Source organism: Bactrocera dorsalis, chromosome 1 (assembly GCF_023373825.1).
Source record: "Bactrocera dorsalis isolate Fly_Bdor chromosome 1, ASM2337382v1, whole genome shotgun sequence".
Lineage (NCBI taxonomy): Eukaryota > Metazoa > Arthropoda > Insecta > Diptera > Tephritidae > Bactrocera > Bactrocera dorsalis.
In genome coordinates this window covers 114,638,463-114,664,463 of record NC_064303.1, presented here as the reverse complement: position 1 = coordinate 114,664,463, position 26,001 = coordinate 114,638,463, and the positions used below count along the sequence as shown (strand labels likewise).

The 26,001-nt window shown below is 41.9% G+C and overlaps 1 protein-coding gene across 1 annotated transcript in view; it reads right to left on the bottom strand.

Moving 5' to 3' along the window:
* Positions 1-659: 659 nt before the first annotated feature.
* The window catches only part of LOC105229249 (polypeptide N-acetylgalactosaminyltransferase 2), a 72,920-nt gene continuing 47,578 nt past the window's right edge, over positions 660-26,001 (bottom strand). The window contains exons 3-8 of the mRNA XM_011209392.4: positions 8,588-9,183; positions 5,008-5,106; positions 4,826-4,893; positions 3,988-4,675; positions 3,626-3,798; positions 660-2,664 (exon numbers count right to left, since the gene is read on the bottom strand). Coding sequence (XP_011207694.2) covers positions 2,354-2,664; positions 3,626-3,798; positions 3,988-4,675; positions 4,826-4,893; positions 5,008-5,106; positions 8,588-9,183 — 1,935 coding nt within the window. The 3' untranslated portion in view covers positions 660-2,353. The remainder of the gene's footprint in view (positions 2,665-3,625; positions 3,799-3,987; positions 4,676-4,825; positions 4,894-5,007; positions 5,107-8,587; positions 9,184-26,001) is intronic.

The window sequence follows — 26,001 nt, the reverse complement described above, 5'->3', positions numbered from 1 at the left end:
TTGCCGAATTGCATGCAAATTGACTGCACGTAATATTGATTATTGGACGTTTCGTCGCCGAAAATACATTCTTCCAAACATCAGCGGTTGTATCGCCTGAAAGAAAATACATATGTGATCGTATATAGAAGTAAGTGAGCATGCCTGCAGCATTCTATAAGTTGCATGCATGAATAAACGCAACAAATTACTTACAAGATTTCATGCCATGTGAATTTGAGAAAAACACTTAACGTTTTGTGTTTTTTTTTCAAAGTTCTATTTGAGCAAAAATGCATTTTTATTGTATTTACTTATGATTTAATTTTATATATTTTTTGTTTCTTTGAAATATTTGGTTTACGCTTTATTGTGTTAAACATGTGTAAAAGGAGTTCACATCGTACATCGTTCATAGCGTGTTGCATGCGCACATATACATGCATACATATGAACGCACACGTAAAATTTACAAACATATAAACATACACTATATATGGGCTTATACACATAAACGCCTCCTCGCTCTCGTTTGCCCTGTGACATGTGTAACGCTGCTTCTTCTGGAACTTCGCTTAGTTTTAGTCAATAAACATTTCAGCTTTCGCTTTCGCTATGAGCCTTAGCCTATACATACATATACATATACATATATAGTGGTAAGCACAAACACACGTATGCAGATTTCATTTACGTTTTCATTTATTTTTATAGTTTTCAATAATTTTTTAATATTAACTAAGTCTTAATTACTTAAAATCGTATTTCATAACTAAACAGCTCGCATTTTCATTTATTCAATAGTTTTCATTTTTCATTTTTCATTTCTCAATATAAATAACATTTATTTAAAATAATTATGCTTTATTTACAATACATTCTCAAATATAATCTGCAATTAGTTGTTGCTTATCTAGTGACAAATCTTTGTTTCTCTTCAACACTTTTACTTTTAACTTTTGGTAACGTTTTTTCTATCATTTTATTTCTATTTATTCTTTGCTGTTGTTTTGTATATGATGGGATGATTCGAGAGCTGGTGTGTGTGTGTGAGTTAAAAAAAAAAACAATAACATTTTGAACAACAATTTTCTGAGGAACCCAAACGATGTATCAATTTGGCTAATTGACGTTGAGGAATTGGAAGGGCGCATTTGCCAGCAAGGAAGCAAGTGGCAGGTGGACGAAAGAGTGTTACAGTGCAACAACAATGACAACAAGTGTGAGGAGAATTCGGCATTTGAGAAAGCAGTTTGCATTTCAACAGCAAAGGGCTTTTCGCTTTCCAAAAGGCAGGGCGTTTTTCAGTTGTATCTTTCTTAATTTGTGAGGATGTGTGATGGCGCGGCATTTTTAAACTTATGTGCATGTGTGAGTATGTGTAATGTGATTTTACGCGTAGTAGGGCGGATGTGTGACAATCGCAAATTTATTGCTTGCCATTTGGAATGCAAAAAGTGCGCAGTGTAAATTCATGAAGGAAAGTTTATAGTTAAGAAACGTAAAAAAATCAGTCTAAATATTTAATTCCACCTCAACAACTCTAAAGTACTGCACTTCGTCAAAATTACTTGCTCTCGTCCATGTTGCATGCAACAGCGTGACTGCCTCGTGAATTTATGCTTCATAGATAAACCAGAAAAGCCAGCTGACGGCTGCCAGTTCGTCGTGATGCGAGACCTCACCGCACTGTCCCACCGCTTGTTGCTACGAATAAGCGTGTAAATTCAACTCACAAATGTTCATCTTCATACAATATGTGTGTCAGTTGACGGCTGTAGCCGTTGTCATGTCTCTCTGCCTTCCGCATTTGCTTTTTATGCTGCTTGTTTCTGGACCAACGATCCATTAATTTTTTTAATATTACGCTTGTCCTTGTTTACTCGTTTATGCTTAATTGTACCCCTTATTATTCTTCATTACTTGTGTCGTCATCAAATGATCATTACCCTCGTGAGCAATTATCCTTCCTCCGTGCCTTGGCAAGCCTGCAAGCTCTATTTAATTGGTAGCCGACTGTCCGTTTGATTACGCAATGTCCTTTCGTTTGGCCTTGTCGTGGTGTTCAGTGTGAGAGTGTATGTGTTTGTGGCGAGTTGGCTAATCGCTCTGCGTCAGTACTCCATCTTTTGCTTTAATTGGTGGCAGCAGTTATTGTTGTGGCAATATTTTCTGCAGTAGTGTTGGGTGTGGTTGTGTTTATTCATATATATATGTGAGTAGGTAGTCGTGTAAAGAGTGAGATCCCCGTTTAGTCTTTCATCGACAAATTTCATGCGTCTGCTTCCACCTCACTTTCCGCTTCCGTTTCCGTTTCTGAAGTCGCCGTTAACGTCATCATCGTCATCCTCGCTGAGACTGTCGCAGCCTCATCTCACGCATACTTGCCGTTCGCCACGAACTTCCAGCGCTGCGTCTCCAACGCCGAGTTGCAACGCTGTGCGGTCACACCATGCTCTTGCTGATCACGTGAGTCCAGACAAACGTTAAGCTTATTGTGCCGTAAGAAGCCGCCTTCGCGTAGGGTCCAGCGCTGATTCTCGGAGCTATCACACTCCTTCATCACCACCTCGGAGCCGCGTGCGAACTGCACGAGCGTCAGACAGAGATCGTCGTGCTTGATTTGGCCCTGCTTCGTGTAGGCCCACTCCTGGTTACCGCCAGTATTGTGGCACTGGAAGAGGCCTGTCCATGGTGTCAGTCAGTTCATGTAATAAAAATCGCACGAGAATTCGTAACGAAGAAAAGAAAAGAAAAGAAAAAGAAATAATGAGAATTTTAATCCTATTTGTCCTATTTGCAATTTCATTTACATTTTCCCTTAATCATCGAAGCAGAAACGATATGGAGGGCACTGGCTGCCAGGGATAAAAGAAAAATGGAAATAAGATTGCGCTCGCTTGTCAGCGAAAGTTCATTGCTTCCTTGTAGTCGCCGGAAACATCGAAATGTAGCGGCTCAATGGAGCGGAATTAATTAAAGCAACGCGGCGGCAAATTCGATAATAGGATTGCCAGGTGCGCGGTGTTTCTCACAGAATTGACGGATTAAATCCATATTGATGAAGAAATTATTATGGTATGTTAGAAATGGAGGCGTGAAGCTTTGCGAATGACGGATGGGGACTTGTAGCAAGTTTTTCATGGAAAGAATGTGCTGATTTGATTTTGTATATTGAAAACCGACTGTTTTGTTTCACCTTTCAGTTTCAATCGGCTGAGAATTTGTTCTGTTTTAATTTCGCTTCTGGAACTAAAATGAATTCAATACCTTCTGAAAGTTAATTCTCTGCGATGATTGCGTTTTCTTTGAAAAATTTGTGGTTGGCAACTCTGAACAATGTAAGGCATTTACATTCAGTGAAAATTTTAATTTGTAAGTGAATTTCTCTTTAGGGCAGACATATGTAAGGTCAATAAAATAATATTAACTGCAATGCGCCGCTCAAATATTTGACAAAAGTCCAAAAGAGGAGAGCGCAGCAGAAAAAATGTTTATAAACATGTGTGTTCAGCTCTTGGGTCAATTACGAATAACAACAAAAAAATACCTACGAAGCAACAGAAATGTGGAGTGGACCTATTTTTGGGGAAATTTCATGAATGATTCACTCAAACGTATTTGTCGTGATGCGGCGGTTACTTACCCACTGTGCCATCCACCAAATTGCCCATAGTGTCCAAGCAGTCGGTGGGTCCTTGCTTGAACTGACCGAATTCAAATGACTCCGGCACTTGCAGGTCAGGATAGACATTCTCCAGATACCACTTGAATGGTTTACACTGCAGTTTTTCCTTCAGCGCCAACCGGTCCTCGATGCTGTAAACAGCGCATTGCATACACATGAAATCGAAAGAACCCAGGGGAGTAACAGCAGCAAAGAACGGGAATGATTGAAAAAGAGTAAGGAGATATGCAAAGGCGCAAAAGAATAAATGTAAAAGGAAAATAATAAATTTACAAGCTGACATCCATGTCCCCTGCATCAAAAGCTCCACTTCCACTTACTTGCCATAAGCGATGTTCTTAGCCAGCGGAACTGCAGCGTAATAGTACTGCTTGTAATCGTCCATCCAGACTTCAGCGGCGCGTCTTGTGTTCCGCGCGAACACATTGCCACTTCCACCAGGGAAGGTGTACGGATGTCGTTTGCGGAATACGTGTCCCACTCGACTGCAGGGTATTATCTCCAAGCTGCCGCCACACTGCCACACGCGGAAGGAAATCTCGAGGTTCTCGCCGCCCCACACATCCATTTTCATATCGTACTTGCCGAGCTTGTTAAAGTACGCCTTGTCGATGACGAAGAGCCCGCCTGCAATCATGGGCGTGCGTATGGCAGTGGTCGGGTCGTTTTGCCGCGTCGCGCGGTCGGTCGCACTCAAGTACTCCCATTTGAAAATCAAATTCCAATCGAAGCCACCACGCAAGTCTGCCGATGCGCCAATATACTGAAAGTTGTCCATGCTAATGACATCGATGACCGGGCAGACGACACGTGTCGGGTCCTCACGAACGCGTTCCAGCAGCGGCTCCAGCCACTTCTCATTGCACTCCACGTGACTGTCGAGGAAGGTGAGCACGCCGGCAACGGCCGCGTCCGCGCCACGTACACGCGAACGCACAAGACCCTCCCGCTTTTTGTTGCGTAATATGCGCACCTTGTCGATTTTGGCCAACTCCAGGCCGTCCTCCGCTACATAAATACAAATATAAATTAATAATTTCACGGATTGAAATGAGGTGAGAAAGAAAAAAGGATGGGTTGTGGAGAGACAGCTATTTAATTTGGGCTCTTGTGCGTATTTATAGCAGGGGTGTGTGAAGTGGTGTGTTGGCTACTTACGGTGGTCACTAAAGTCATCGACTAGAATAATCTCCCGAATCAAATGCTCCGGACTGCGATTGAGCACACTGCAAAGGTCAAAATAAAATAATTTATTGTGCGCCTTAATTTGTATGTTTCTGGATTTGTCATTTGTAATTTAATTTTGAGTATTTCTTGTTGTTTAGTGGGAGTTCACTCACCTGACTATTGTGCGGAGCAGCGTCGAGCGCGCTTCGTTGTGGAATGTTATAATGACGCTCGTCTCCGGCAGATCCTCACGATACTTTTTGTTGCGACACCTGTCGAGAGAAACGAAGAGTGATTAAAATAAAGCCAAGAAGCTTTCCTATATACATGTAAGGTGGGATTCCACCACCACTGGCTTTGCGAAATTTGAAGTCCAAATTAATTGGAAATAAAGCATTTTCCGTAAGTCAAGACCAAATTCGCGACCAAAAGCCATATTTGCGCCGTAATTATGTGATGGCACCCCTACTTCGAATGGAAAAATCAAATACTTTGTCAACAAGACGGCACGCAATCAATATGAAGAAACGAAATACCGCTTTATTTATTTGTTCGCTGTTGTTTGTGTTCATTTTTGCTGTTATGGAGCATAAAGAACTCGCACAACAACAATGTTAGTTCAGTACACTTACGTAGTTACACATGAGCAAGTGATTTGTATGCATGCCTCGACAGTAGCGTTACTGTAACATTTTGCTGCCAATCTGCAGTAGATCTGTGGCGATGCCAAACTTTTGGGAAATGGGATTTGGTGGCATGAAGCAAGGGGTGGGAGGAAATCGTTTATGTGCAGTCGAAAGAACGACAACGGAAATCTCTTAAGCCATGACAAAATCGAAATCGAAAAAGCCCAAAGCGAAATCAATAAACAAGTACAAGGCACGTCGGGATAAATGGAGCAGGAGACAACGGGAAGACACGGGGCCTTCAAATGGAGTATCGACAAGATAACACGATGACAGTTGCACACTCAGCAGAGCGGGATTTCGAGCAAGCTGCCATGTGTGCGTATGTGTGCTAAGTGATTTTGTGAGGTGGGGCAAGCCCTGTGACAGGCAACAAATTGTGGCACGGTAGAGCTGTACTTATGGGAGTGTTGAATATGTGTTCCCCAGCGAGCGCATGCCGTTACTCCGCACTTCGTGTATGCTCGCATGGAGTTCACCGTCTTAACTTGAAAAGTCTACATATGCGTGTGTGTGTGTGGGTCCGGGCGGCAAATCTGGGTTTGCGGCTGCTATTTGGGACAGCTGTTATCAATTACTTCAACACTAAAGCAATAATCCCTGCTAATGTGCTTTTAATGGACCCTCTATCCACATATCCACACAGCCTGCTCTTCAATGAACTCGCACATATGCAAGCACTTGCTCTTGAGTGTGTGTGTGTGTGAACGGACATAAATGAGCGCATTAGCATGAAATTCTTCGTAAAGAACCTTCCATTCGATGTCATCATAACTCATAAGCTGTTTCAGCTTTCACCAAATGCGTGTGTGTGTGTTGGAAACTAATGAAATTTGCTTTGGGAAGATCGCTTGCACTCCTCCCATCGGCAAACAAGCAACAGTTGCAGTAAATGTACGATATGTACACACATACAATTGCAAATTCTAATATAATTGCAGGTTTGTGTTTCCAGTTAATTGAAATTATCATCTTGCAACGCAGAGCTTAAGTAAGGCCAAATATGTGCGAGACCGCAACATCTTAAAGCCTGTGTGCTTGCGGCTGGAGTGCGTAGCGGTCTTCTTTGGTCGAAATAAAATGCATTGCAATTTCCGCTCACTCGCCGGAAACACTTAACGAAGCGAGCCATGAAAGTTCGTTAGTTCAAATTAAAGATCTTATCTGGCGGCGCTTCAATTTCCTCTCTTGTTTGGCAGTGTAAGTGTATGTGTATGTGCGTTTTGAGCAAAAGTCTTATTGATTTTCTGCAAGAGAAAGATTTTATTTGTGTATAAGCACATGCGCTTACTCAGTTCGGCTCTGTTGCAGCTTGAAGGATAGTGGGTATTTTGTCAACGCCACCAGCGGGGCTTTGGTGTGTATATTTGATGGCAAGCTGACATAAAGAGGCCAAGAAAATCATTGTAAATAAGTCAAGAGAATTTGGTCGTAGTGATTTGAGGTTTTTAAATTTATAAAAACATTTTTAGCAATTTAATATAGCCGTATGTGTGATCTCGGCATACGGTTGTCATGTCGTATGAGTAATATCGATGCAAAAGGTTGAGGGTATAGTAGTATTTAGAATATAAGACTGAGAGTAGTAACTTTTAGAGTATATATGTATGTATATACTAGAAAAGTAAGTGCCAAATCTAGAAGATGGCATGTTATTATACCTGGTGATACATTCATTTAACTCAAGATTTTAAAAAGGGTTACAAATAAAATGAAAATCATTTGAGAGTTACGAGAGATGGAATCTGGAGGGTATACTCAGAATACATATATTTTTGGTGGCATGTGTAAGTAAAGATTTCTAAGTAAAGCCTATAATAAAGCTTGTAATTGTTTTAACTTTCGAAAATTTTAAACTGAATATAAATACAAATGAAAAACTTTGACCCAAACCGCCTCTTTGAGTGCGTTGCTAAGTTTCCGAAATAACTCTTAATCAGAGAAAAGCAATTTTCGCTTTTGACTATTTTACTAACTCCATATTAGAAATTGTCCATGTTGGTTTTTGCTTTTGGCGAGCAATTAGGAAACAAATTTTCGGAAATTTGTCATCCCGCCTGCAACCAAAGGCTAAAGAGAGCTGCTCGAGCGGGAAGTGTTTAAATTGTAGTCTACAGCACACACACACACACACTCACATGCTGTCTTGCTTCATTGGCTGCGCTGGCATTCTCTGCATTGCGTTCAGGCACTTGACGGCGGCAGTCAACCTCGTTTTGGCCTCAATAAGAGCGTAGTGTTTACAGTTATCCTCAGCTTTGCAGCTATAGAAAACCCTGCTTAGGTGTGTACGTGTGTGTGTACATATAGATAGGAACGGTGTATGTGCTTCGCCTTGTCATTTTAATTGTGTGTCTGCATATGTGGCAAGCGTAAGCTGGAGAGTGTTGCATGGCAAGCATGCAAGCAACCTTTCTATTTCCATAATAAACTACTGTGCTGCTTGTTCTGTTTGTTGTTGGCTGGGCTTGCAGTGCATTTTTGAAATGTTTTGTTTTCCTTGTCAACATAACAACAATGTAGCACTTGTATGCTTTATGTTTGTTGTTGCACACAGGCTTTGGCTCGAACTATCACTATCTATAGCAACAATGCGAAGCGCTATGAGCGCCTTTAACCCGCCTCTATCGCATTTTGCTGAATATTAGTGGCAAGCGCTTCGAGAGCCGTTGCCATGTCGAGAGGGGCGGTTGGGGGCCTCATTGGGCTGTGCTTGATGCAATCAACTTGCTCAATATGCTTTTTGTTTGGCCAACATGCCACACCCGCCGCTGAGTCGCGGCTTGTTAGTGCCACACGTCGTTATACATTTGTCCTATTTCCATTTTGCCGTCTATTTTTAACACAAACGCAGCTCTACAAATAAGCGATTGGGTTCCAATGTGGAAAAGTGTCACATTCCAATCGACTACACAAGGAGCATATCTACGAGCATATACATATGTATGTATAGTTGGTGAATTGCTCCAAAACTTTATGTTACTTCATACTTGAGACCTGTTAAACTAAATGCCTTTATTTCTTATATTTAAATTCCATAACGTGTAATTATCGATTTCCTACTTACATTGGATTTCGGGTATCTGGAATATCGCGATTGCTCGGTAGCGCGTCGCTGGCCTCCTGGTTGAATCGATTCCGTATGTAGGGATCCTCGCCGGTGCGCAGCGCACCGCCCTTTATGTAGCCCGCCTCATCGAAGTACTCCCAGTCGCCAGCGCTGCGGCCATTCGACGCTGTCAGCGAGCCATGCACACCGGTGGCGCTGGCCACCACAGCCGAGCCGCCTGCACCGCTACTACTACTGAACACACTATTGCCATTTAGCCGCAGTGTGTCCTCGTCCAGTTCTGCGGCGCCACCCGCCGCGCCATACGCATGCAGGCCAAGCCCACCGATGCGCGATTGAAACGCGGGTCCAGTGCCGATAATTATAATATTACCTCCACCACCACCTCCGCCAACACCGCCGCCGGGCTCTTCAGCGGTGCCCTCATTATTGCCGACGCCTAGCGGGTGCAGCCGATTGATGTCATGTGCCGCGCCTCCAAAGCTCTGACTGCTGCTGCCGCCGTGTGCGGAGGCGGCCGAGGGGAATGGCTCGTCCTGGTACTGCTGCATTGCGGTGGCCACTTCGCGTAAGCGTAGCGCGCGGTTCTCCACCTGCAAAAACAAAACGAAAAACGGAAAGGATTAAAGGGAGAAAAGAACAAAGAGCTCGATTTGAGCGTTCGCTTAGCTGCGAATAGTATAGCATGCGATTAGGTCCGTTTAGACAAAACAGAAAAGGAAGTCTGAGTGGGAAATTTGAGGTCTTTCATGAGTTTTACCTGCCTTTTAGTGGTTAGCAAAGAGACGGATTGAGTTCACATTGTTTATGTGAAAAGTGGCACCGAATCGCAGATTACATAGTGTCTAATTTAAACATACGTGTGTGTATTTGTATACGACTGACTGCGTCCTTAAGCCTGAAGCCCATGGCTGTGGCTTTACTCGGCTTGAAGTTTGGGACAATTATGCTGCTTTCATTGTTATTGCTAACGCTGTTTTGTTGCTCCAGATGACGGCTGCCATTGAACAACTTAAAGCTGAACGGTAAATTAGCCATTTCGCACGCCCAGTGTGCCAGTCTTACGCAACAATCAACGCCTTTGTATACCATTTTAGTGGAGTTGTTGTTGTTGATGTTGTGATTGTGTACTGCTGCCAGCGAGCATGCCGCACTTCCATGTACTTCTTTTGTTGCGAAATTTTCGCTTTTCATTCTTGCCTCAGCTCAATGCTGCCGCTTCGCTCTTCAAGTCCTTTGCAGTGGGAAAAATTGGTGTGTTGACACCATTCTACGGAAACCTGTGGAGGCAGCCGCAGCATTGGTGTCAAAATCGTAGTTATGGTACGCCAACTTTAGTTGCGACACTAACAAACACACACCCACACAAACACACCGGGAGCAAAGAAAGGCATTGGCAGTAGTTATTGCGCTACTCGCACATCACTTCAAAACTTTTGGCATTTTCGCATTTCGTTGCTTCCTCGTCGGCCACGCCGCCACCGACGGGCCCATCATCCGCCCGCCCGCAACGTCGGCTTGGCACAATTTGCCATTCTACCAGTTCGCATTTTCGCATTTTCAGCACTTTACGAGTTAGCGACTTTGTCAATTCGCCACACTTTATTGTTGCTTTTGCGGCTGTTGTTGGTGGTGTTGTTAGTGTTGTTATGCACATTTACATCCATAAAATGCGAGACTCATATTTTGTAATTTCATTTTTGTTACATAATTGGCCCGAAAGTGTGCTTATAAGCATCTGCAACGGCACTGTGTTGCAGGTGTGCGCCTGTGAAATAGGCGAACGCTTTCAACGCTGATGTTTTAAATAGTTTAGTGCTCGCTCGAGAAGAATTTATTTAATGACAACTTTTATTTTACTATTTTCGCTTTTGCAGCGAAAACTTTACCAATTTGAGTAAAATGTTGTGCCATAGTGGAATCCATGATCGTGACACATACACACACATACATTTCATCCTGATGCTTTTTATTGCCTCGTCACAGTTGATGGGCAAATGAATGCCACGAAGTTCATAGATTTGTACAGAACAACTTGAGTTTGACTAGTTTGTAATTGCAGGGGAAGGAGGATTATCCGGTATTTTCTGTACGCAAGTATGGTATGATTCAAAATATAATGTTCTCAGTGGTTAAAAGCTACCAATTTCCAAAAAGTTCGAAGCATCCTTTCTCAAATTAAATATAGTAAATCTGCGACAGACGCGTTCGGGCTTACCCAGATGTTGCTTAGCAAGAAGTGGTGTGTTTCGGTGGCACCAGGCCTTTTTGGGGGACCGGAAAGATTTCGCTTGGAAGCTGCACCCCGACAACGCCCCGGCTTACACCGCCCTTCTTGTGAGCAGATACCTAACCAAGGCCGGTACCTCAACGCTTCCGCAGATGTGGCCCCCCGAACTTCCTTTGTTTCTTTGCCTAAAAATGCCGATGAAAGGCAAGCATTTTGAGACGACAGAGGGGACTTACGCAGCATGCACCTCGGCTTTCAAGGCTACTCCGGAGAATGCCTTCCGTGATGTCTTCAATGCTTGGAAATTGCACTGGCAGCGCTGCATCGACGCAAAAGGAGCCAATAACGATTTGTTCAATACATTTTTTTAAATCGATTTAGTCTTATACTTCCCGGGGAAACCCTGTAGTTTACTGGTGGTCAGCTTGCATTTATTTTCGTGGAACTTCAAAAATCAAAAGCGATGTTTAGTAATTACGTGGTATTCTGATTTCTATCTGTTCACTTTCACGAGACTCTGACAGTACACTTTCGCTTCGACCGAACCATACTAACAGCGACCTGCTTAAAGAGTTTACTTGCATATTCCGTGGAAAAGTTCCCATGCGGTCGTTGACTGGAATACCAAATAAGCTGAATTTCTGCTCATTACCAAAAAGTAAAGAAAAAACGCGCGTTCGCTCTGATTACAAATGCAAACGCATTCAGTTAGAGTTTTAGCGCACACGAAATGCCATAAATCGATCATATAAAGAGAAATCTGTCAATCGGTTGCGAGCAAAGAAGTTCGCAGAGCGGAAAGGTGTGCAATGAACGCGAAGCATTTAGAAAGGTGCGAAGAATAAACAACCGCAATGGCAGCGAAATTTGCATTTAATCAGCGAGCAGTTCAAGCAATAAAGCAGAAATCGTAAAGCTCTGCACAATTCATCAGGCGCCGCTTGAATGGAAATCACGTATACGCCCCGACGCAGGCGACACATTCGACTGTCTGCATAAATAGATGCGAAATATCGTAGTTCGACGAATGGAAAGGAGAATGGAGTGAGCGAAGCGAATGAATGGGACAACAAACACAAAAGGTGAGACGCGCACACGTACAGGTAACGGTAGATTATCGCAACAACAAACAAGTAGAGCAATTAATAAAACACCTCACGTGACCGGGCAGGGAAACGAGTGTCCCCGAGTAAGCAGAATTTCTCCAATTAAAGAATGGTGAATACGCTATTTGATTATATTATTTTTGTTTTTGTGATTTGTCTTCTTCATTGACCAATTTGCAAATCGCCTGACCTGGTTTGTGTTGGCCGCCGCACTTTGAAATCCAATAGGAAAATGCTATGAATCAGCACGAGGTTGAAAATGTGGCAGCGTGCCTCTTGCAGCGTTGATACTGTTTTGGGGATGATGGCGTTGCGCTGAGGTATGAGGCAGGCCATATGGACAACTAGTTAATTAAAGATGCTTCCATTATTTCTCTCTTCTATGGTTTCTTCAGTGGCAATTTGTGTGGGAGGCGGCTAAAATGAAATTGTTTCCCCATAATGCCCTAGCTTATGCACAGTTTGCTGGCGTCTTCGTCCATTACTTGCACCCTCATAAGGCCACTGACACCGCACGAACTCGAGACTTGGAAATTTATGTAAAAATAACAATATGGTTTTTGTGTTGCACTCATTGTTGCACGCTTTCAATGACGCACAAAAAGGATTGCAACAATGCCTTGAAGGATTGAAGCATTCGCCGCAGTAATTGAGGCGCTTGACTGCTTTCGCTCGTGCTTCTTGACATTGACAGTGGTACTTGGAAAAAAAAGGAGCACCCGAGTACTTTGCGCTTTTAATGCGCTTTGCGAAAGGCGTACAAAAGAAGCTTTCAAGTGCAAGGAGAGTATCAATTACACCAAAAAGGTTTGTTGCCCCTTGGATCCCGCTTATGTGTATTAAGTCTGCTGGCGTTTTTTCTCGCTGTTTTTTGCTCTCGTTCTTATTGTTGGGTGCCACGTATTTTAATTAAAACTAAATACTATTCAAGCACTTTTACGCAATTATTTAGTTTCTTTAAGAGTTTCAGGACAAGGTTGCGAAATTTATATTTACCCGTAAATATTTGTCCAGCGTTGACATTCGCCAATTATTTATAAGAAGTTGCGTACAACTAAAGTGCTTAAATCCAACCACCAAAGCATATTAATTGACCCCACGGTTTGCTTACAGAGCCTTCAACTCATAGAGTCTATTAAGCGTTTTCAATCAATTACTTCTCTTCTTCGTGGCAATGAGCTTGCAACTGAACGCATGCTACCGGTTTAAGGAAAACTGATTCTAAGATTCTCATTCAAATTCGCAAATCCATTTAACTGTTTGCACAGCGGCCAGACAGTGTCAACAAGCTTTTGAGCGGAAAATTCGCCGCAGAAAACTTTTAATTTGTCGGCAAGACAAATTGGAGTTTCGGTATGAGTTCGCTTTTGGATGAGCTCACAGATTACAATCGTTTATTGGTTAGTGATTGGTTAATGACTTGCTATAAATACATTGAGACTGCATAGAAAGGCGAGGCGACTTCAGTTAGGTTTTGAGTTGAAAAATAATGACTTTTTGAGCGTGTTAACTCTTCACATTGACTAAACTTGCGCTTAGCCATGAATCATAAATTCGCATGCACGCATGCGTAACTCACCAACAGCTCATGGGTTAAGTTGCGCTTGGCGAAGCTGCAATTACAGGTCTGAGACATTCACCGGCCGGCTGAGATGCCGTCAGCCAGTGGCCTTGAACTACATTCGATTTTGACATTTAAATTTTATTACCTGCCGCAAGCAGCAGCCACTTGTGTGCACAGTGATGTGATGCGCGCCTGTCTGTATGTGTGTGTGGCAGACACTGTCTTCTTCTTTAACATATCACTTGGCCATTTATTGGCGGTACTTAAAGTTATGCGCTGTCGTTCGTTGTTGTTTTCAATATTCATTCGAGCGTCAGTTTTTACGACTTCTCCCATTCACTCTTACTTCACAGGCACACACACAGACACAATGGCGCTTGCAAAGTAGTCAGTTGGTCATTATGTTATTTTGTTGGTTGACCACACTGTCCGTTTCTGCTTCTGTTTCTGCACACACCTTTTCGTCGTTTTCGCCATTCATGGCAGTTCATCGACGGCCCTCTGGCGTCTCCGTGGCGTTGGCAGCCAAGCGTGTGTCATTTCCTTGGCAGAGACAGAGACATTTCGTTAGCGGCAATGTGTGCCAACGCGGTTTTTACAGATGAAATCACAACCAAAATTGTAATCGCTTTTAATGCGCCCATTAGTTGTCATCGAGAGGCGTCCCCGCCTCTGCTCGACTTGAGGCGCCCTCATTGTCTAGGCAATCGGCACAAACGCTATCAGCTGATCGCCGTGTACTATTTGTTGTGTCTTTGTTTTAATTACTGTGTCTACAATACCTATAATTATATAGGTGCGCATGATTGCTCGTACAACTTGTTGTTGCCACATTTAACACTTCGCAATCCCTCCAGTTGATTCACCAACCGACAAGCCATCGGGTAATCGGTATTTCATAGCGCATTACGTTGCATTATTGAAAAGCAATTACTCATGGCCGAAATTATATAATGTCTTTTATGTTCATTTTCGGTATGTGTGTATGTAAGTGAAAGAATTAATGAATGTTCGTTTAATGACGTTAACGAATTTGATTTATGAATTATTTCCCGTGTGTCGTAACAAGTGTAAACGTTTGCTTCAAATAACGGTCCATGAAGACTCTTTCCAAAAGTCGTTTGACGATAAAAACATAATGTTGTGGTGTAAATGTTTTTTAATTGTCTTGAAATAGTTTTTTCTTTGAAATATTGGCTCCCATTGTGTGCAGTAGTTGATTAACAGAACTAATCTTGTGAAGAATAGAAGAAAGTGAAATGAATTTGCAAGGTTTTGCATTTATGTTTATAAAGTGAATACTCCAACCAATTTTTGACCACTTCCTGATAGCTTAGTACCATAGAAAAAGCATGCCGAAAGTAAGCTTCCCAGTTTTTCATGTGCAAGAAGCCATGAAAGGGAATGTTGACTAGTAATCTAACCATTTTCGTGCTGGTCCCTCTGCTGGGAACGTATATGCACGTACAACCGTACACAAATACATATGTTTGTTAACTAGCTAAGCAATTCGCCGGGGGCCAGCAATTCAAATTGAAAGTTTTCGTTTGATAATAGGGTTTGAAAATCCTAGTTTGGGGAACTCCAACCTCTCCCTCATGGAATGGTCAGCAAAGTTGCTAATATTCGAGGGTCAATAGGATACGTTTCGACCGCTGGTAGAATGACTCTTATTTAGAAAGGGTGGTGTTGCGGGTGAACACATTGGGGCTATGAGTTTGCCATTTTATTTATTTATGTATTTAAACGGAGGTTTGTGATTGCTATTCGGCCTGGCAACCGATCAGAAACCACTATTTGGCTAGAAGGTAGAAATTCCAATTGAAGCGGCGCTGAGAATGAGACTATTAGCTTTAAAAAGCTTTCGTCGTTCACATGCCCTGCTCTGGTGTCATTGCCACATCATTATAAATTAAAATTTATTTGCCACTGATAACAAATAAGGAAGTATGTTTGTTTTGAGTAGCCCTCCTTGGATTTTCTCATGTCTTCTGTTTAGATTCTTGTTGTTTAAAGGCTCTTTGTTTGAAATTTAAGAAAATAGCGATGTTCGATTGCGACAGTTTCTCAATTCTCAGACTTTTGAGAGTTTTCAAATGCTTGACGTGCCCATTTAGGGACCGGGATGTAACATTGGAAGGTAATTTTTCTCTCCAGAGATGCAAAATGTTCGGTAGTCGAAAAAGTATTTTCGTATTTCTGAGGTGATTGGTAGCACTGGAAATATACGACATCTATTGACAAAATACGAAACGACTTTTTGACTAACAATATTAAATATCTTCATTTCTTATATGATATTGCTGGGAGTGTGCAAGCGTGAAATTTATGGCCCACCTAGAACCTCAGCTTTTGAAATGCTTGAAATGCTTCTTTTTTATTTTTCTTCTCTTTTTTATATCAACTCTTTTCCTCGTCAGAATACTTTTGAGCACGAAAATTCCGTCGTGATTATTTCCCTGCTTCTTTCTTCGCATTTTCGCAAACTGAAAATTCATTGCAATTTAAGGGAAAGCGCTTCGTTGCAGCGTACAAACTTCGTAAAATGCATTATGTAATTTTCGTTGAGTCGATTTACTTTATCTGCACAATTTCGCCATCTCCTTGCACATATGCAAATCAACACACACACATACACACCCCTTTTTCACTAATACATATGCATGAGGAACACGAAGGCAGGTGTATAAATGGAGGCCAGCATCAAGGTCCGATTTAAAAAATGTAGAGAATCTCCCAGTTATCCGGCGGAAAGCGAAATGTGAGCACCATGTTGTTGCTGCAAGCTATGGACGCTGCCAGCTTTCTACGCAATTAAGCACTTTTTAACGGCATTTTGGTGCTAACTTCATGAATGCATAACCAGCTGGCCACTCACACACGCTCACAGCATTTTCATTTCCACACATAAGCTCTGGTGCGGCTAAAGGAAAGTGTGGGCCAGTGGGTTTCATTCACAATGCTGATCTGTTCATGCTTGCATTGTAGCATTTTTTGCAGGAGCTGGATTTGCCAATAATAAATTTGAAATTTGTAAGCGATTTGTATCGGATTAAAGTGTCTACTTGAAATATGAGATTCATTTCCGTCTCCTGCGCTCAAAGTGGTGCTAAAAGACTTGAAAATGATCAACCATGTCTCTCTAAATTTCACTTGTGATTTCTGTGAGCGCAATAGAGCTGTGAATTATATGAGTATGTTCCTAGAAACTACAATAAATTTGCTTGATAGGCGACAGAAAAGATCCAAAGCTCCAACAACTTTCAATATTAACTATGAAGACCACTTGGCGGGGACATGTGAGGCACGCTGCAATTCTTAATAAATTCACATAAATTCTCTTTTGCATATTTTATTACCGACTCGGCAGCGTCCGACGTTGGGACTTTGAGCGCAATGGAGCGCAGCATGCGGGAGCGCAGCGTAAGCTTTGATTTAATTCGAAAACTTTCAGCCGGAATTACTCACAAAGTCAATAGAATTAAATATTTGAAAACTTCAATCAGTGAATATACGTGGATGGGCGAGCAGCGCATGCCGAGTTGCATGGAGAGCGTATTTCATAAAACATTTTAATGGTCGAGCAATAAAACAGCTAGAAACTGCCGGACGAACTTTCAAAAAAATAGAAGGGAAAAAAGAGAGAAAAGCGAAAAATATGCAAATATAGTTGGGGTATAAAGAATAAATGTAGAATACATCGGTATAACGGCACACTTTGTATGTATAGTATATTAGTATTGGCAGGGCGTGCGTCGCTGTGCGGGACGCATAAGGCGCGAATAGAACGAACAACTATTAAAGTTGCAACAGAAAATGAGCGTTGCAAGTAACACTTTTGCAACAATACAAGGACACATTGTGTATGGAAAGAAGTTGCGAAGCTGGCACACACACGCGCATACCTAAAGTGTATGCAGAGCTACATTTCTCTATTCACATGCATGTGCTCGATGCTCACGCTCTACACAACTGCACCGGAATGCAATAAACAGTTATGAAAATTATGCAAAAGCTTTGCGCTGCACTCCCTTCATGTCAACGCCAACGCGTAACTGCCACTGGTGTTTGTGTGTGTGCAACACATTCTTTTTTTTTAAATAAAGAAATGTTGGGTACCTATGTATATTATGATAGTAAGGATGGTCTTTAAAGAAAATAACAATGCTTTAACTTACTCAGTTGGAAATACCAGGAGATTGGGACGACGTAACATATAATTTGGGTTAGTGGTGGCGAAAATAGGTCCCTCTGTGATCCAAGGTTCCGACACCTTTTTGGGACTCATAAACACCAAAACATGAAACTAGTTCTCATATGGTAGTATGCTATGAGCAAACAGTAGTAAGACTTTGTTCATACTTTTACTCTTCATAATTTATTTTTCAAAATCTTTGTCGTCCGCATCAAAGTAATCCCCAGTGACCCCAATACACTTGTGCCAACATTTTTTACAATCCTCGAAACAGTTGTTACAACCAATTTCCGGAATACAGGCTTTGTCCGGCGTGTAATAGCACTGATTTTCTTTCGCCGCGACTGTACTTTGGACTCTACCGACTGGATTCGGTAGGGGGCCTTCGTAGTCAGGACAAACATTTTCTCGCGACGTGTTTCTGGGAGCGGTGCAAGCCGAAAATGCAGCGTTCGTTAGAGCAGAGATACGCGATTAAATTCTACTCGGTAAATCTGCGACAGAGACGTTTGATATAATCAAGCAGCCTTTTTGGAGGGCCGGGATGAGGTGGCTGATGAAGACCCGAAGAATGAGCAAGCCTAAAGTGAAAACGATGCTCATTGTCTTTTTGACATGTAAGGCATCGTCCACCAAGAATTTATTCCTACTGGACAAACCGTCAACGCCATTTACGTGGAAGTCCTCGAGAGACTAAAATGAAGGGCTAATCGGGTCCGACAAGACATCGCAGCCGATTGGCAGTTGCACCACGACAACACCTCAGCTCACACCGCCTTTCTTGTGAGCAGATACCTAACCAAGGCCGGCATCCCAATGCTTCTGCAGCCACCCTACAGCCGAGATCCGCCCGCGGACTTTTTTTTTGTTTCCTTGCCTGAAAAGGCCGATGAAAGGCTAGCATTTTGAGACGGCAAACGGGATACAAGCAGCATGCACCTCGGCTCTCAAGGCAAGGAGTCTGTTTTGAAAGGTTTTAAAGAATTGTAACGATTGGTTTAATAAATTTTTTTAAAACGACTTAGTCCTATTACTATCTGGATCCCCGTAGACTCAATGGAGAATATTTTCAATAACGGTAAAGCGTTTTTCAATGACTAATATTTGTTTTTGTTCTCTAATAAGCTTCAGCCTTAAGTATTTATTGGCAATATGGGAGCTTGAAAAGCAAAAAGTTATCATTCTACCTTTCATTCTTCTTCTTCCTCTTTATTTAGTCCACACAATTCAAACTTTTGATGAAGAGAAAATCGAAAATAAATGAGCTGCATTGTGGCATAAAAGAATTGAAAGGCTTATTTAACTTATTTAATAGAGATAACTAAAGAGCGAAGAACCACACAAAGCGTGGCTCCAACAATGAGCGAGAATATATTTAAAAATGAGAATGCAAATACAAATTGGATTAGTTGGCTTTGCATTTGTGCGTCGTATCTCAGATTTGTTGATAGAACAATGATCCCGAATCCTTTGAACGCCAGAATCGCGAGGCAAAACAAGTGAAGAATGGGAGTATGCAAACACATACATATAAACATATTCGTGAACGGAACATTGGGAAATCTGAAGCGAAGCGACGTCATTGAAGCGCCATTCGATACCCGGGCGTAGCTGACGACAAGTAATCGTGCGTAAGACACCCCCGCCTCGAATGCACCGCACACGCGTTTCATTCAAATTGGTTGTATGAATGAAATCTGCGGCAATCCTCAAGCAGCACAACAGGCAAACACACAATCCGTTAGTTGAAAAAGGACACTCCAGGCGCTCCAGAATCAAAGGGTAACGCAAGTAAGCGGAGGCGTCTGTCTGAACTCACATGCGCCGGTGTATGTGCGTGAGTGTGTGTGAAATGACAAAGTGCGTGTGGCAAAGCATGTAAATCGCCGACAAATCAGTCGCTTAGCGCTCTAATAGCTTTGCAAAGAAAAATGCGAGGCTTTCGTAAGATGAATGGTATCGTTGCTATTTTTAGCCGAACGCCCACCTAAGCGGGGAAATGCAGCGATAAGAGTCATTATTTTTAATTAGGATGAATATGCTTGCAACATGAGATAATGTCACCGAGAACATAGGAAATATAGTATGTGTAATCGCTTTGGAGGAGGCGTGAAGCAATTCAAGCAAAAGTGCCAATAAAACCAATAAAAGTATAATATTTGTTAAAATATATTCTCAGAAATAAGAGATTATTTGGATTTCCAGTGAAAATGAAAGTTTCAAGCGAAAGCTTGGGTTTGGCTTAGTTGAGGCTTGTGGGCAGAGTTATTGCATTTTCATTGAAATAAAATCCTTAATTCGCTTGCAGCTTGACAATTGGCAGATTGTGGCGTCGTGGCCAAAAGTCGGCTAAAGGCAGAGAATGTTGTTACATAAAATCAAACAAATTTTTTCTACGAATCATGTAGAACCTTACGGCAGCATAAAAACCGATATTGGAGCATAAGTGAAGTCATTAAAATATGTCTGTTCAACATGAAAACCAACATGCCACAAATATGTAAATATGTTGCATGTATCCTCTTGCTCGCACATTGATGCCTTGTTGTCCCTGAGGTTGTGTGGCTTTGTGTGCAAGCCCGACGGGAAAGGCGGCTTGAGAGGACAGGCGCAGTTATTGTGGGAATTCTGGCAAAGGAAGCAAACACATCGATACCCAAAGGGTTGACAGATGCCTTTGTTTGCTTTTGCTTTTGCTTTCGCGTTTGCTTTGTTTGATTCTGTGAATTTGTAATATTCATATTTATGAATAAATTGCTGGAGAATTTCTTGAATTTTAAATCAGTTTTGATTGAAAGTTTGCCGTTTACAGGGCAGTTGTGTATGTAAATTTATTTAAAATATTTTTTGTCGTTTTGTTTTTATTTTTTTGTTTTTGTAAATGAGTGCGAGCATAATTCACAATGGAATTGAGTTTGGATTACAAACCCTTTGGCTTGTGCTGGCCGCAGAATTAATTAAATTTAAGATGAAATGTCAAAAGCATTTGCGATAAAGTCTTAAAGTTAAGTGAATCCGAATGGCATTCTATTTGTGCATATTCCATTAGATGCATATTCGTAAATAAATTAATTGAAAACTACTCATTTATAGTAATTTGAAAAAGAAATCTCAATATCTGTCGAAAACAGTGCTAACAATGCAATTGTGATGGCTTGTTGAAGAAGAACAAATGTGGAGAAGAAATGAAAAATATGACAAATAAAATATCAAGGTTTTAAAAATGGGCTAATGTGGCCCAGAAAACTAGTAACCTGTCGTCCTGACGAGTTAATCTTCTAGTGTACATCTCTTACTACTATGGCAAGGTATATTGCAAGCAATTCGCATTTACTCTTATGGAAAAGAGCAGAAGAGTATATAGTCGATTTGTGCTCAACCAGATTGAACGGCAGTCTTATTAAAATATTGGGTAGTCGAAAAAGTCGTTTCGTATTTCTAATAAAACTTCAACATAATTTTTTTTTGTGTTTATAATTAACCTTAATGAACAAAATATGTCCCATTTTGGTCGACCACTTTTTGCCATTTTTCCGCTAGAGACATTATTCCATCAGTGTAAAATTTTTCTGGTTTCTCGGCAAAAAACTGCGACAAGTAATTTTCACAGGCTTCTCTTGAAGCCAACTTTACTCCATTAAGGGAGTTCTGCATTGACCGAAACAAATGGTAGTCCGATGGTACAAGGTAAGGGCTATATGGAAGCGTCAAAACTTCTCAGCCAAGCTCTCCCAGTTTTTGCCGAGTCATCAAATATGTGTGTATGTGTGTGGTCTAGCGTTATGCGGATGGAAGACGAAGCCTTTTCTGTTGATCAGTTCTGGCCATTTTTTTTTTGCTTGTTTATTGCTTATTCGAATCACACAAGAGGCAAAAAGCAAATTACCCAAAGAACATTGGCAATGCTCCGTAATGCTAATGTGGGCATTAAATAAGCCAAAAGCTCAATTCGAATAAATTTTAAGACTGCAGAAGTACACAAGCGCCACACAAACTTCAAGCAGTATCGCAAAGAACACTCACACATACGCTAGTACGTGTCTGCATGCGTTAAAAGAAATTCACATAAATTTGGATCTCGTGCGTTATCGTGAACTAAGCCATATAGGAACCGCTATAAAGTCACATGTATGCGTTCTCAAAGCTTAGGGCAAAGTTTGGAGGTTTCGCTTTATGAGCATAAATGACTTTTTATATACACGATAATTCTCAGTTATTTGATATGATGACACAGATATACTACGCAATCCACTCTTCTGGGTGCTCGTGCTTTCCTACGGGGGTTGTGCTCGCACCACGCGCCATCATGCATCGGCGGCATGTTATTTGTGTTTTGGCCTGAATTTAATGTGCAAATTATATGAGGTGAAAATTTGTAATTGTTGCATATTATGAGCAACGTGATATTTACGGCTACGCAAGCCAAAGCAATAAGAAAAGTACAAAACACGCAAATGCTGTGAAAACGTGTGAGTTCGCTTCGTGACTTTGCGCTGCAGCGCCGCTAAATGTTACCGAAGTTTTTGCGAAAATTCGCATTTTCCATGATTTCTTTGGATGCAAGTGCAGTGGAGCTCGGCGTGTGCTGTGCGATGTGCAACAAACCGCAAACAATTGCAAAGTTCTGTGCGGCCCATAAATTTTATATCTCTCCGCGCCTTGATTGACGGACCATCCATTTTCGCCGCTGCCGCCACTGACGGTGATGCGTCGTGGGTGCTTTTGTTAGGCGTTTGCGGCGATTTCGCTGCTCGCGACTATCAACCGCCGATTTGGTGATGTGTCGAAGCTGCGTGCAGACGAAAAATCAAATTAATCTTCGTGTTTTTTCGCAAAACATTTTTACTCCTCTTTTGTTTTGCTTTCCTTTTTTCTGGTGTTTTTTTTTGCCTCGCCGAAAAGATAATAAATCACGTTCAATTTCAATTTAAATTACTCCACATCGTGGGGTAAGCACTTATGTAAACTGGCAGATGTTGGGTATGTGTGTGTGTATAGCTAGAGAGTGAATGATTGCGAATAGCGGTTTATTTCAGCGTCTTTCCTAACAATGTTTGTGTGGCAACGCTTGTGAAACGTTGTACGAAAATCACCTAAAAGTTGTATACTAATGGCCTCAAATGACAAGCGAACGGATCTCTAACTTGGAAGACATCGTTACTTGACGTCTTGTTTGTGTGATTATTCGTTTCCATGTGTCGAGTTATTTTTTTTCTCCCAAAGTTTTTGATCTACTACTCTATTTAATCTTTCTAATAGAGAGAAGAGTAGGAATCAAATTCAGAGTTTTTTGGGCTGTTACGTTGTTCAAATTGACTCATATTTATATCTGACCATGTCCTGCTAACTCGGTTGTATTTTTTGAATTATAAGGATAATGATAGCGATTTTATGGTTTTAACACTTGTGACATAATCTGTTGTTTTGTGGTTCAAAGCGCGTTACGTTGGGTTATAAGGTTAATCTTAGCAGGGATTTTATTTGAACAGCTTAGAACGGCGGTCCGTTGGGGTACCTAAAGATTTCTATATATTGTGCCATAAGCCTACCTACCCCTACAAATCGATAAAGCGTTTTGAGCCTATTACAAATTTGTTGTTAGATGGCTAATGTGAGCTTCGGATCTGTCTTCTAGATTACCGAAGGTAAGAATACCAAAATGTTTCAGCCTCAGTCGTGAAAAGGCTGGACAATAGAAGAAAAAGTGCCTAGATCTTCCCACCGCACGTTCCACCAAAAAAATTTGAAAACTAGCATACGCCAAGATTCTTAGCCTTACCATATGAAAGGCCTATTGGTTAGTGTCAATAAGAACCTCCCCGTTTGCAACAAGATAAACTTTGCTCAAGTCAAACGATCTACTCTAGACCAATGGGATTTCGCAGTCGCACATGAGCTGACCTTCTACCGGCGATATTAGGTATAGACAAATATTCTGTCAATTTCTGTTTTCGGCATCTCCCATTGTCTTCTCATTATACTAACAAAAAGTTCACCGCAATTTCCCTAATGAACTCATGTCCGACTCATAAACGCTGGATCTTCTTATTTTGTGTTCTAATTAGAAGGCAAATGGAATTTATCCTCATCGAAATAAATACCTCAAATGATAGTGAATTCCATAAAAATATGATTTCGTTGAATGCACAGCCAATGCTCTGCTGCGGCGGTAGCAAAGCCGATTTGCCAAGCCACTAAACCTACGAGTTGCGAGACATGAAAGCGAAAAGACAAACCACATTAACCTTGTTACTATTTCTGTGGCACATTGCGGAGCGGCAGCGAACCGGTTTGTTTGTCAGTTGCTGCAGAAGACCCACTTAAATGCGACCTGCTCGTACTTAAGTGCTCAAGCCCACATCCACACGCACGCACACACCTTTGACATGCGAAGAAACATCTCATACGTGCGTGTGTGTGTGAAGGGTAGAAGATAATTAAAAGCAGATCTACTAAACATTAATTAAATTTAAACTTTTTCATTTGCGGAGCGACTGCTGATTGCCATGAGCCGGCAGTCTGTCGTCCGACGTCTGTTGTCTGCGGTCTGTGAGAGCACCTCAAGACGACTGCTGTGGTCTCCACAAAGGAATATGCTGGTTGCTAACAGAGACAAATTCAGCGACTGCGATTTTTTTCCCCTTTGTCTTAAAAAAAAAAGAGTTACAACAACAAAAACATAAGAATTCAGAAATCTCTGTAGAAAATCGAAAGAACGAGAGCCGAGGCGAAACCAAGTCGACTTAGTTGACGAAATGCTTTGTTAATATAAGCACATAACGGTTTGTATGTGTGCACATTTATTGTAATGCACTGGGGATTGTAGGGTGTTTAGAAGTCGCTTTGCGTCCGAAATTGAAACAATCAAGCAACAGTGCCGCAATGACAGTGGCATTCACTCCGCACGTCAATCAATATTCGTGTGGTAGCACTTGGGTAATTTGCATGCACACCTAAGTACATACAAGTATATACCACACATGCGTACAGGAGTTATGAATATGCGGCATGGCGGTCGGAGCATGCATGCAGGCTGCAGCAAATTATAGGTTACACGTGCCGCACTGTCGCAGCGTGTCACTCATCGAGCGTTCTGCCTACTTGTGAGTATGTGTGTGTGTGTCTCCCTCGATTGTAGCTAACTACTTGACATGCATCTCATAAGCAAGTGCCACAATTTACTGCATGCGGCATGTTGCACGTTCCAGATGCAAATAAATACAAATATATGTCAAAGTGCCGTGGAGAGCCGTCTGTCCCACAAAGCTGTTAGCGCATGGCCCAGTGCACAGTGCATATATTAAGCGCTTATTCGGAGCTGTGAGTGTGTGTGCACTCTTTGCCAGTGTGTGGTTGGCAAGCGGTTGCGAGGCACCGGCGATGCGGCGGGCGGGTGGAAATTGGGGCAATTCAGCGCTGCTGTTGCCTGGCAATTACGCCAAAAGACGAAAGCATTCAATGACAAGCTAAGCGGTTACCACTCACGGCGCTCATAAATTGTTGGCCCAATGTAGGAGGCGGTGGCGGACGGGAAGAGAGCGCGCGCTGTTGCGGATTGTTGTGTTATTAATTTTATGTCAGAAACGCTCAAATAATGTAGACGCTTTATCGGCAATCACCTTCATACTTGTGTGCAATGTGTGAACTAATTTCGGAATTTGTTAAATATGTTTGTTTTTACGAGCGTATGTGTGCACGGTACGTGGGAAAATACCGTTAACATTGCACTGGTTTTAAAGGGAAAATTGGTAGGAGAACAGTAGGTTCGAGTGGAACCGAGATTCTCTCCGAATCGGAACAATGAGAGATATCAGCTAGAATTTGCTTAAAAGAAAGAGGCGTCATCATTCCAGAACTTTCGTTATTTGGGCCCCATGTGAAGTAGTGATGAACGCAACTCACATTTCACTGAATTTCGTTCGAAAGCTAACAAGATGTCCGAAAGTCATAAACTCGGCTCAAATATGTGTTCCGATAACTGAAATATATATTTACAGAGTTTGTCCGGAAAGTAATAGAACTGATTTTCTTCCACCGCGTCTCTACTTTGGAGCGTACGCGCATCGACTGGATTCGGTAGAGGGCGTTCCCAGTTAATGAACGAGCGGCTGGTCAGTTGTCTCCAAGTACCTGGCGAGTTAGTACAAACATTTTCGCGGGACGTGTTTCTGTGAGTGGTGCACAGGTACGCGATTAAATTCTGTATGAAACTCGGTAAATCTGCGACAGAGTCCAAGTGAAAACGATACTCATTGTCTTTTTTGACATCAAAGGCATTATTCACCACGAATTTGTTCCTTCTGAACAAACCGTCAA